Consider the following 13,480-nt stretch of genomic DNA (forward strand, 5'->3'; position numbering starts at 1 on the left):
TTATTATAGGTTAGGTTAGGTTAGGTTGGATCATTATAGGTTAGGTTGGTTTATTATTAGGATTTAGGTTAGGTTAGGTTGGATTGGATATTATAGGTTTGGTTAGGTTGGATTATTATAGGTTAGGTTAGGTTGGATTATTATAGGTTAGGTTAGTTTGGATTATTATAGGTTCGGTTAGGTTAGGTTGGATTATTGTAGGTTAGGTTCGATTATTATAGGTTAGGTTGGATTATTATTAGGATATAGGTTAGGTTAGGTTGGATTATTATAGGTTACGTTCGATAATTATAGGTTAGGTTGGATTATTATTAGGATATAGGTTAGGTTAGGTTAGGTTGGATTATTATAGATTAGGTTAGGTTAGGTTGGATTATTATAGCTTAGGTTAGGTGAGGTTCGATTATTATAGGTTAGGTTGGATTATTATTAGGATATAGGTTAGGTTAGGTTAGGTTGGATTATTAAAGGTTAGGTTCGATAATTATAGGTTAGGTTGGATTATTATTAGGATATAGGTTAGGTTAGGTTAGATTATTATAGGTTCGGTTAGGTTGGATTATTATCGGTTAGGTTAGGTTAGGTATGTTGGGTTAGGTTAGGATACAGGTTAGGTTAGGTTAGGTTAGGTTGGATTATTGTAGGTTAGGTTAGGATATAGGTTAGGTTAGGATTTAGGTTAGGTTAGTTTAGGTTTGATTATTATAGATTAGGTTACTATAGTTTAGGTTAAATAAAACAATAATTATAATAATACCTAACTATAAATAATTTAAGTTTTTTAAGAAACATAAAAATATTTTATTTTTCGAGTTTGGCCAAAACAGTACGTAACTAGAATTTGCATTCAGAAATGATTCAAATTCTAGCCACTCGTATCACGAATACCATAAGAGAAAATGTCATCAACAGAAATCATTCAAGCTGTCATCCCATACAACGAAAGTGAATTTTCATTTTACGTAATTAAAAATTAAAATGCTAAAATTAAAAATTTCACAAATGCTATCAGATTCCTTTTATAGTAATTAATGTAAATCCGAAGGTTTGATTTAAAAATATTTCGTATTATCCGTGTCCAGCGATTCCGAATATTTACCATATTTTTTTTTTAGGTTTTTATTTTATAACAACAGTATATAATCTGCCATAAATATTTTACCCAGAACAGCTACTTATATTCAGAGAACTTTTTTGATCGTGCTTATCGGCTTTGTGTTTTAGCGAATACGCGTGTGTTTTTATATACCTATATTATATAGATGTCACCTGCGATAGGTAAAAATATGCTTTTTTTTAAACAATGCCATCTGTTGGATGTAAGAGCAACATGTGCTACTGTTTCTCTATTTGCACAGACAGAATGAGCCACAGTAACGTGTGGTGGGGTACAGCTAGTTAATAATAGAAATGGCTCACCGCATGGTGTCTGGACGAAGCTAATGGCATAACATAATGAATCAAAATATTTTGGTAGGTTCTGAAAGTGTTGTTGAAGGTTGTGAGGCAAATGGTTGCTGAAGGTTGTGAGGCAAAAGTTTTGTTGAAGGTTGTGAGGCAAAAGTGTTGTTGAAGGTTGTGAGGCAAAAGTGTTGTTGAAGGTTGTGAGGCAAAAGTGTTGTTGAAGGTTGTGAGGCAAAAGTGTTGCTGAGAAAAAGAATATTATTTTAATGTACAACAGGTTTTATTCAAAATACTTACAAGAATTAAAAAAAAACATAATATAGTATTATAATAACACCAAAACAAATACATCAGACAAATTACAAATATATTATATTAAATCAAATTAATGTACATAGGGGATACTTTTCATTGCATCAAAACCTTGTAAATAATATTACCTATGAGCGTGTAGAATGATATATAATGTATAAAAAAACACCTAAAGTACTTGATAACTTGTACACTATTTAGTACACTAAAACAGTTTAGCAATAGAAAACTGTTATCGTAACACTTCATTAATATTATATTACATTATGATATATTCAGAGACATTCAAATTAATAGACCAGCAATCAGAGAAAGGAAAACACACCGAGTCGCTTTCTGTGATTTGTCAATAAATGAATTTGACAGTATACAGGCAACTCGCATTGTAATATCACTACTCGGTCCTCGAAAATAAAATCTGCTATGAATTACTAGTTTTTTTACAATGGCCCGCACATTGCTGTCTGCGTAAAAAACTTAACAACAAATCTCAAATTGAGTAAACAAAAGTTTGGACTTCTTTCCAAAATTGAATATTTTGTTGCACGATTTAGTTAGACACTTTTATAAAAGTGTTATAATTTACCCATCTCACTCATTTTTAGGGTCGCTAAGCTAGGTAGTTCGTTTAAAAACGAACATTTAGATCCTGCGCAGAAAAGTTCCACGATGGATTGCGCTGCAAACCTTTGCCTTACTTTAGCGAACTTTACTTTTCTGCGCAGGGTCCGGTTATTTCAATCTACGCTCTTCGGCGGTCACTGTATGACTTTTGTCGTAGTTTATTCTAAGCATTTTTGAACATTCCTGGTGCCAAAAATATGGTCACGTGGTTTGCCTCCAGCACATCCAAATAATACCCAGATTTCATGTTAGGGTAAATCTATCAATTTGGATGTCAATGGATATATTCTATACCAACCTATGTATAACATGATGCAGGTAACAAGTTTTATGAACAAATTTCAAGGAATGTCATTATGCTTATTAAAAATTTATTAGTCATTTTGACTAATAAAAAAAAGCAAGTCAAAAGAAATTAGATGGTGACTCAACTTAATCGCTACAAATTTGTTTGCTAAAATTTGGAAGAAATCATGGAATATTGAGAAAGTCTTCAGTCATCACAGCCTAGTTTGGCAAGAAATTGGTAAACATAAAAGACAAAACACACTGAAAATATTATAAGTTCAAAGTTGCCAATACATTAAAATATTAAAAATGGCAAGGCAATAGAATCAACAAAATGGCACAAATCTTAAACGTCCGAATCCGCCTTTGGTTCTGGTGTAGATGGGTATCAAGCCAGCGATTATTCCTACACAATGGGGAAAGTTATATAAACAGTTAAGAAAAAAATTAACTGTTCATCACTTAGAAACCTATGTCTAGATATAGGTTTCCAGTCTAGATCGAGAATATCTAGACATAGGTTTCCAAGTGATGAACCAAGTGATTAAGAAAAAAATTCGATTGTGCCTCGAAAATACATATATACAAACCAATAAAAAATTCTCATATTTGCAATAAATATTTTGTGATGCCTCTAGAATCTGTAAGTATGGTCGAATTTATAAATTAGCACTGTTTTGAAACATGATTTAACCTCACTTTTCATCATTTTAGCTCAGAAAATTGTTATTTCTGTTGTAAGCCGCCAATATGAAGAAAAAGCAAAGCTTATTTTCTCATCTTATTCTGTTAAAAGAATATGTAGATACATAACATAACATACGTTCATAGGAAAACAATCTGAATAGGTTGCGGTAATAAACAAACAATTTGAAATAGGTTGCGGTTAACATAACATACGTTCATAGGAAAACAATCTGAATAGGTTTCGGTTAACATAAATTACGTTCATGGGAAAACAATCTGAAATAGGTTGTGGTTATAAGCAAACCATGTCTTCTTTTTCCCAGTTACTTTTGCATTTATATTTCTCAATTTGTTTTTTAATAACTTTTTGACACTCCAACCACCATATTCATCAACCATTTTTTTTAAATGTCCCTAAATCCTTAAAACAATATATTTTAAACTGTATCACATAGCTCTTATATCATACAAATAATATCCAACCACATCAGCGCCATCTGCTTTGAGCTTTCTACGTTACCTGCCATTGACACTTTCTCAAACAATCGCAATCTTAATTGTAAAAACTTAAGTACTGTCTCTTATTTTGCAGTAGATTTTTGTAAATGCTTTTATACCTTGGCAACACTTATGCTTTCCATCGTGTTTTCAGATTCAAGCACCAAACAATCAAAAATACAAACAAGTTTAAGGACGGGTTGTTTCGGAGAATCTGAACAATTCATCAAATTTCAACGTTCATTTTCAAGTTCTGTGAAAGATTTTTTCAAGTTCTGTTTTTATTTCAGTTTTGTCAAGCAACTAGCCTACAATTATATAAAAACAGAACTTGAATAAGTCTTTCACAGAACCCGAAAATGAACGTTGAAATTTGATGAATTGTTCAAATTCTCCGAAACAACCCGTCCTAAGTCATTTAAAAATGTCATTAACCGATACGATTCCATGATAACATTTCACTGATGTTTTGTGAAAATTTAGAACATAATATTTTATTCTATTATTTTGCTGTTTATCTATGTAGTTTATCTTTAAAAGTGTAGAAAAATGTACATGTATTATAAAATATATATGACTATAATTTTATTCCAGTATGTAATTCCAAAACAAGTATCAAAATTTAAATGTTCTGGGTCCCCATAAATTAAAGATATTTCTTTGTGAGCACTTATTGTGAATTAAGATTAAAATCTATGCGGGACACAGCTATAATTTTGTATAATACCTATCTAACCAAAAATTCTCTTATTGTCTGTGCCAACATTATAAGAAACGAAATGTTTGGAGCAAATGGGAAGGATACTAAAGAACTCTTTCACCGGGCAATATACAGAGCTTACCAACAAGACAAATGAAATAATGCAAAATGTCCAAAATAGGCTAATTGTGGATAACAGGGCCATTCCCTCACTATCCTCTTGCTCACTTGGAAGATTTTTTTAATTATTGCATTACCTTTATCTCTCAGAGACCTTCTACATATTTTTAGATGCGAATTAGACAAATTAACGTAGAGAATTAACACAGAAACTTTTTTATTTTAAAAATTTTTCTACAACTTTTTACAATCGTCAAGCAGCATTCTCCTAGTATACACACAAATATAGTTGTTTTAACTTTTAACCTTTACAATGCTGGCCTTTTCAACACAATCTAATCCATCAAAAGACATGTTTTCACACAATATACAATATAAATTATTGACTGCCGCATGGAAGAGTTTAACCATAATTTCCCATCAACACACTTTTCCCAGTTGGGTCGGGAGCCCATAGCTTTTAAAAAGCGCCACGGACATCCCTATCTTACAAAATTTCAATGATCTCAGTACATTTCTGGCACAGTTTCTCTTTACAAACCTTCTTTTTCCCATTTTTAAAGCTGTTTTAAAATATTGGAATGGGAAAAATTAATCTTCATGAAAAGAAAAGGCTTTATACTAATGGAATAGCTACCTAATATCTACATAATAAATTTTATCCGTAATATAATATTGCTTTAATCTTAATTATTGAGAGATACGAGAGCCAGCGAGCAAAGCTTCAGACTCTGATCTTTTGATGGGGTATTTAGCCACCACAAATATTCCCACCAGGACCAGCAGGATTCCCAAGCCAATGAGGCAGTAGAAGACTATGTTCATGATGCCCTCGATGGTGCTGGCCAGCTTGGCCTTGCTGGCCAGCTCCTCCGTGATGGTGACCTCCTGCTGGAACCACAGCACCGGGACGAAGATGTCATCGGGCAACTTGTCAAACATGCTGGAAGAAAACAATCAATTTCATTTTTTTTAATTTGAAGATTCCCAATTGGTTTCAAATGTCTGGAGCCTCCTCTGGCATCACCAATCAGATCTGGTCATCAAACACGGCTAAACCCATTTCAAATAACATTTTTCGATTCTGAATGGTGATCTTTCACTAGGGCAATAATGAGAGTGTCTTCCACTCTGTACATATTCAGTATTCCAGTGTTTACTATCTGTAATTTATTTATTCATTTATTTTAGTTATTTGTACATTTAAGTTTATTATAACTTTATAGTTTCCGGTGGTTTTTTTCATATATTTTATAGTTTATGTTGAGGTTCAATGATTGAAATTAGTGTTACTGATGTGTAACTCCAAAACATTTTTTTTTACTTACTCGATAAGAGGTATCCTCTGCACTAAGATGTTAATTTGTAACTGCGCCCTGACGAACAGTGGAATGCCTGTGGCAAGGTTCAACGCCATTTTAAATTCATCATTCTCTCTGGAAAATTCAATAAAAAAATATTATTTAAGTATTAGAAACCGTTGTACAGTGGTTCAAAATTCAGTATTGGTTTATTAATAAATAATACGAAAGGTCAGCCTAGAAAATGTGTAAATAAACTATCTCTATCGCTGAATTATTCATAATATTAATAATAATAATTAATCGAGAGCTGCAAAAGTACTGATAAAACCTTTGTGTAAAATCTGCAGTCAACCAAATTGTGTGTCTGTCCTGTGTAACCCTGGTTCAATGAACTCAGATTTGCTTTGAATTTAAATGTAATTTTCAAAATTGTAACTGACTGTGTGAAGAATTCAGACAAGCGATAAGGTAGCTATAAAAATATAATATTTAAACAGAAAATTATTTCAATCGCATTTTCAATTGAATTCAGACTATCCTGCGATTTTTCATAGGGTCTGTGCTACTAATTATAGTAAAAATACTAACGCATTTGGTGGTGGGGAGTCAATTTTCTCCGTGTATTTGGGATCCGCTAGGTAGAAATGCGGATAGGACACGAAGGCGGGGGCCCCAAACTTGCACTGTGAAACATTCCGGGAGCCCGGGGGCTGACACACCACCCCGGGGGGGCAGAAACAGGCCTCGTCAGAGTAGCTGTACCCGTTGTCGAAAGGCTGGTCATCCCCCGTGAACACGGCACCTTCTACACCCCGTATTGTGGTACTGCCATTCCTTTTAAGAGTGATGTATCTGTATAAAACAAAAACCATTTTTAAGTATTTTAAATTTAGTCAATTCTCTTTTTACACGTAACAAAACAACAAAGCATAATGGTAATATCCGTTCTTATTAGAATCCCAGATTTTTCCCACCCTCGTGCATTATTTTTTGCATCCTAGAGTGATTTTCACACAATAGAATCTATCTCTCATTTAACCCATTCCGTCGGTGCAGCCATAATTTAGGGTGTGTTGATTTTTACGTAAAAAGTAGTTTGCATTGACATCTTACGGTTTTTTTTTCTGTACTAAGATAGGTAAAAGATAAAGGGTTCTTTTAATCAAGATCAGAACCAAACAATGTTTTTTTAAATTTTGATATAATCAATATTGAAGATTTCTTTTTTTTCACGGTCTGTGATTCCTTTTGGTTTGTATAGGGTTTTCCAATAAGAGGTGTTATTTTGAATAGCCCGCTATTTCGGTAGATGCTACTTTTGAAGCTGTCATTTTTTGACATTTGACAAGTAGAAACTACGCCATTAATAAAAATGGAACGATAAACGCTTCAACAACGCATTGAAATTATTCAAATTCACTTGAGTAAATCAAATGCAAATCATCTTGAGTGATGACGCCCATTTCCACCTCGGTGGCTTCGTCAACAAACAAAATTGTCGCATTTGGGGCTCGGAAAACCCAAGAGTTATTGTTGAAAAGCCTCTCTATCATCAACGTGTGACTGTTTGGTGCGGTTTATGGTCCGGCGGAGTCATTGGACCTTACTTTTCCAAAAATGAGGCTGGAGCAACAGACACGGTGAATGGATTGCGCTATCGAGAGATGATAAATGATTTTTTATGGCCGGAATTGGATGGTATTGATCTGGACAACGTTTACTTTCAACAAGACGGCGCTACGTACCACACAAGCAACGAAACCATTGATCTTTTACGATTGAATATCAAAATAACACCTCTCATTGGAAAACCCTGTATATGCATCACAAATATGACTGGAGGGCAATTGAATCTTAATGAAATGGAGGATATTCTGGCAGAGTCAGATATCCAAGACTGTACCCTCAACGACCTTATGGAGGATACGGTGATTCGGAATCAAGACTTATAAACATTGCGAGTCTAACTCGGGATATTGTTTCGACTTCAGCATTTATTCTGGGAGCAAAGAAGGAATGCGAGCAGTTCCAAGTAGCACTGCATGTCCCACAGTGCTTTAAAGAACTTTCCACACTGTACAGAATTTACGCTAAGATAGTGTAATATTTAAATTAATTTTTATTTAAGGTTTTCTGTTATAAATTTTTTGTGTTATCGTATATTGCAAAAAAAAAATTTGTTAAACTAACAATTAACGACTATGAATTTATAGAACCTTAATAATAACATTTTTACTTATTTATTTTTTACATAAATACCTAGAGTGATTCAATGTCAACATAATGTTACAAAAATAAATTTAAAACATACATAAACAAAAAAGTTAGGCATATTTATTACATTAATAAATTATAATAAGTTAGCACCAAAATTAATTCCGTTGCTGTGGTCAGTTTCAGTCAAAATAATTTCAGATGGGATGGGATGGGATGGGATGGGATGGGATGGTACACATATAATCTATGTATGCATGTATGGATGGGATGGGATGGTACACATATAATCTATGTATGCATGTATGGATGGGATGGGATGGTACACATATAATCTATGTATGCATGTATGGATGGGATGGGATGGTACACATATAATCTATGTATGCATGTATGGATGGGATGGGATGGCACACATATAATCTATGTATGCATGTATGGATGGGATGGGATGGTACACATATAATCTATGTATGCATGTATGGATGGGATGGGATGGTACACATATAATCTATGTATGCATGTATGGATGGGATGGGATGGTACACATATAATCTATGTATGCATGTATGGATGGGATGGGATGGTACACATATAATCTATGTATGCATGTATGGATGGGATGGGATGGTACACATATAATCTATGTATGCATGTATGGATGGGATGGGATGGTACACATATAATCTATGTATGCATGTATGGATGGGATGGGATGGTACACATATAATCTATGTATGCATGTATGGATGGGATGGGATGGTACACATATAATCTATGTATGCATGTATGGATGGGATGGGATGGTACACATATAATCTATGTATGCATGTATGGATGGGATGGGATGGCACACATATAATCTATGTATGCATGTATGGATGGGATGGGATGGTACACATATAATCTATGTATGCATGTATGGATGGGATGGGATGGTACACATATAATCTATGTATGCATGTATGGATAGGATGGGATGGTACACATATAATCTATGTATGCATGTATGGATGGGATGGGATGGTACACATATAATCTATGTATGCATGTATGGATAGGATGGGATGGTACACATATAATCTATGTATGCATGTATGGATGGGATGGGATGGTACACATATAATCTATGTATGCATGTATGGATAGGATGGGATGGTACACATATAATCTATGTATGCATGTATGGATGGGATGGGATGGTACACATATAATCTATGTATGCATGTATGCAAATTAAAACTATGATTATATGTGTACCATCCCATCCCATCCCAATTTCAGATGGGATGGGATGGGATGGTACACATATAATCTATGTATGCATGTATGCAAATTAAAACTATGATTATATGTGTACCATCCCATCCCATCCCAATTTCAGATGGGATGGGATGGGATGGGATGGGATGGGATGGGATGGGATGGGATGGGATGGTACACATATAATCTATGTATGCATGTATGCAAATTAAAACTATGATTTTAAAATGTGGATGGATAAAACATTCTAAATATGTATTTAAACCATATTTTAATGTTTACGCAACCTTTTTTAGGTTATGTGGGTTGAGGTTTGGTGACTTTTGCCTGAATGGCAGTGATATGTGGTCACTTAACATGGCTACAACTATTTAAACTTTTACAACACTGGCCTTTCCTATCACATAACGTGGCAAATTTTGTGCAACTTAATGGATCTTGCATCCAATTAAATGCGACAAATTTGTTAGATAAAATTGATAACTTACGAACAAACGTCTGATGCAAACACGGAAATGTTTTGCGGGTCAGTTCTGGGGGGGAATAGTTCCCCAGTCGTTCCCTTTACCGCTCCGCAATCCCCGTCGTAGAACCCAACATCGTTCTTAAAGTTCCACAGATCCATATCTCCTAGGTGGCTCAAGTCATTGGCACCTGTTTGAATAGTCCACCATCCGTCATACGTATCGGACATGTTGCGCTGTAAAATAATATAAACTTCTTTAAAAAATCTTCCTCCTCAAAAAGACAGAAGATACTAGAAGTCTTTAATCATATTCCTATAGACATTTCGCTAAATGTATTTTCTTTAAAACCATATAACTATTAGGGTATTGCCAATTGAAACTAGAAAGAAAAAACGAAAAAGAAACGAAAAAATTAAAAAGAAACTAGAAATTGAAACTAGAAAGAAAAAACGAAAAAGAAACGAAAAAACGAAAAAGAAACTAGAAATTGAAACCAGAAAGAAATGTTTTAATTCATAAAACGCACACTATGGTAATAAAATTAGCACAGGATGAAGTAAAAATTTAATATTAATTACACTATTTTACCGTAAAAATAATATGCTATTATCGTTAACATTACTATGAACTAAGTTCTTGTCAGAGAACTTTCGACTCGTTTCTAATCTTATAATACTGAACGCTTGTGTCACCGTAGAATAATGAATAAATCGTCAAAAAAGTCAAAGAAAAAAGATTTTGTACTAAAGTTTTGTGTTATTTTCAACGACAATGTGAAAACGGTGGAACATTTTTACCACTGATGTATGAAATGAGTAAAATTGTAGTTTTTACAACCATATTCACATGATATTAGGCTAAGATGATGTGTCGGTAATGTGACCATCCAATTTTGAATATTAGAATTTCTAAAACACATGAAAAAAAAACATTTTAATAAATTTCTTGTTTTCTTTAATTGTGAAAATGTTATTTAATGAATTCATTGATTATTATTTGTAAAATGTAGCTAATTTAATTTTATTTTGATACAACTTTACGTTTTAATATTTTTATAATTATTTCTTCCGACAAATATTTTCGACTGAACAATTAAATATACCGATAGATCAAAAAAAACAAAAATTGTACTAACTCACGTTGCTATTTCGATTCCACATATTTATTAATTTATGAATACAAATAAAATCTTATGTACCATAATCAATGATGTAGGTAAGCACTACATCTTTAATATGTATCCTATTGTAAAGGTCCCGTTAATTATAGAAAAATGGTCTCCATCACCCATTCATATTATAAGAAGCGAGTTACGACGCACATTCCATTTAAATGCCGTGCATATGAGCTCTGCCTGGGAATAAATTATTACTCAATACCACTTCTATTACTGGTAAAACTAATTTTCATAATATTTTGATTATGTAAAAAATATATATATTAAAATTTTTAATTAGTACTTACACCGTAGAACCACCCGAACTTATCGAATGGTAAGGTTAAACCACTAATATTCATTTCTGAAATAACATCTAACAGACGGTCCTCGTATCCCTCAAAAAGGAGCTCACTGGCAGTTTTTGTCACAACTAAACTTTCACCAAAAGTTTTCAGAGCAGAGTTGACAGCAAGTCGCACTAACGCCGATCTGTCTCGAACAAAATAAGCCGCAGTCTGAAAACAATAAAAGCATAAATTAATTAACTAATAAATAAACTTATTTTATTATTTTTCGGAATAACTTATTGAGTAAAACCTCAAATTATAATATTTAAATATTGAAGACAATATTAGTGATTCTTAAACGCAAATCTGAAACAGAAAAATCAGAAAAGGAAACGGTCACATCTGGGACTCGAACCCAGGACCCTTGTCTTTCCGGGACAATGCTCTACCAACTGCGCTAATGGGACCCTATCCTCATCGGTCACTTTTAACTGTATCATACTTCGAATAAGAACTACCAACGTTTCCTGGGTTCGAGTCCCAGATGTGACCGTTTCCTTTTCTGATTTTTCTGTTTCAGATTTGCGTTTAAGAATCACTAATATTGTCTTCAATATTTAAACTTATTTTATTTCTTACATTGCCTTACCTTGCGGTAAGCATTAACCATAGGGGTAATATACCTAATAATTAGATATGATACTCAAGGTCAGTGGCGAAACTATAGAGTGGCAGGGCTGGCAAAATGCCACGGGGGCAAGGGCCCCGGCCGCCGCGGGGCCGCGAGCTCAGACGTCAGAAGTAACATTTTTAACAAAATTTTATAAAAATTATAAATTTTATATAAGAACATAAAATCAACTAAAGTTAGACACAACTAAAGGTTCCCCTTATTAGGGGAATCCCAAATTTCTATTTTTTAAGTACGGAGGGCTCTTCTATGCATTCTTCGTTTGATTGTTATGACAATTGATCATTTGTATCTTTGATTTTTCATAGTTTTAGTTTTAATGAACCTACAATTAGAGGCACAGTAAATGTTAGATATTAACATGTCCAGTTCTAGAAAATATCTGAGTGGGAACGAAAAACGAAAGAGGAAGGAGTCTGAACAAGAAAATAAAAAGTTATCTAAAATTAGTCAGAACTTTAAGAATTATGCTTTATTGATGAAAAATCGAGTGAATGGTGCTCCGAAAGAGAAGAATTGGGCGGATCTAAAATTAAAAATATAGCAGATGCAGCACCCGACATCCAGATCCCGAACAACCACAACCAGGTACTAGCGAAAATCAAAGTAAATCATATTTTAGTGTGAATATTGCATCTTCACCATATATTACTGATAAGGGTAATTTTAAAGACTAAATGATCAAGTGAAACCGGACGGTCGAAAACGGACATTGTAATCTTAACCTTTTCCACTCTGTAGGCCACACATTCTGGCCCATACGATTTCGATAGACAGCTCCGTCGGCCAGAGGGTCTGGCCCGGTGCAGGTATAAGTTTAATCACCAATTTCTATGTACCTAAGTACATTCTACGAACTATTATTTCCGATAAGTACAAAGAATGGTCGCAAAATGTTGTCTAAACCAACATTTGTTCATTTAAATTTACCGTTAATTAGATATATTCTTGTAAAAAAAGATGCATTATTTTAACGTACTGAATGCTTGTTTTATTCCAATATTTTCGGAACAGTCAGTTTTTATCCTGCGTTTACGACGGTTTTCCGCGATTACTCCCACTTTTTGTGACCATATTTTTTCGTTTTGTGGAACTATTATATTTCTATATAATTTACGTACTTAAAAAATGTATTTATTTAACCGTCATGGAAAATAATGATAGTTTTACTGCGCAGTTCAGTTATAATTAGGAATGTGATTGTATCGCTAGTAGGTAGTGATGATGAGGACCTTTTTACATTTAATAATATTGATTGCAATGACAATGGTAAAGTGATAATAAGTGATAGTGAAGAAGTGGGTAACAACCCAAGTGATACAGAGAGTGGAAGTGACATTATGCCGCCCAAAAGAAGGAAATGTGCTATTTCAGTGAAGATAGTAATGAAGAGAATATTGAGATTCCGCAATAACCTTCTATACTGCTTCCTAAGGAAAACATTAAAATGGTGGCGTAATCT

At 33.6% G+C, this 13,480-nt stretch overlaps 1 protein-coding gene across 2 annotated transcripts in view; it reads right to left on the reverse strand.

Moving 5' to 3' along the window:
- Positions 1 to 1,664: 1,664 nt before the first annotated feature.
- The window catches only part of LOC149421027 (protein croquemort-like), a 35,468-nt gene continuing 23,652 nt past the window's right edge, over positions 1,665 to 13,480 (reverse strand). The window contains exons 5-9 of one of the 2 annotated variants that reach the window (XM_089635717.1): positions 11,346 to 11,555; positions 9,903 to 10,114; positions 6,526 to 6,789; positions 5,962 to 6,069; positions 1,665 to 5,576 (exon numbers count right to left, since the gene is read on the reverse strand). In XM_089635717.1, coding sequence (XP_089491843.1) covers positions 5,324 to 5,576; positions 5,962 to 6,069; positions 6,526 to 6,789; positions 9,903 to 10,114; positions 11,346 to 11,555 — 1,047 coding nt within the window. In that variant the 3' untranslated portion in view covers positions 1,665 to 5,323. The remainder of the gene's footprint in view (positions 5,577 to 5,961; positions 6,070 to 6,525; positions 6,790 to 9,902; positions 10,115 to 11,345; positions 11,556 to 13,480) is intronic. The other variant, XM_089635716.1, reaches the window with a different exon arrangement.

Source organism: Hesperophylax consimilis, chromosome 9, assembly GCF_061612785.1.
Source record: "Hesperophylax consimilis isolate HC1 chromosome 9, BYU_Hcon_1.0, whole genome shotgun sequence".
NCBI lineage: Eukaryota > Metazoa > Arthropoda > Insecta > Trichoptera > Limnephilidae > Hesperophylax > Hesperophylax consimilis.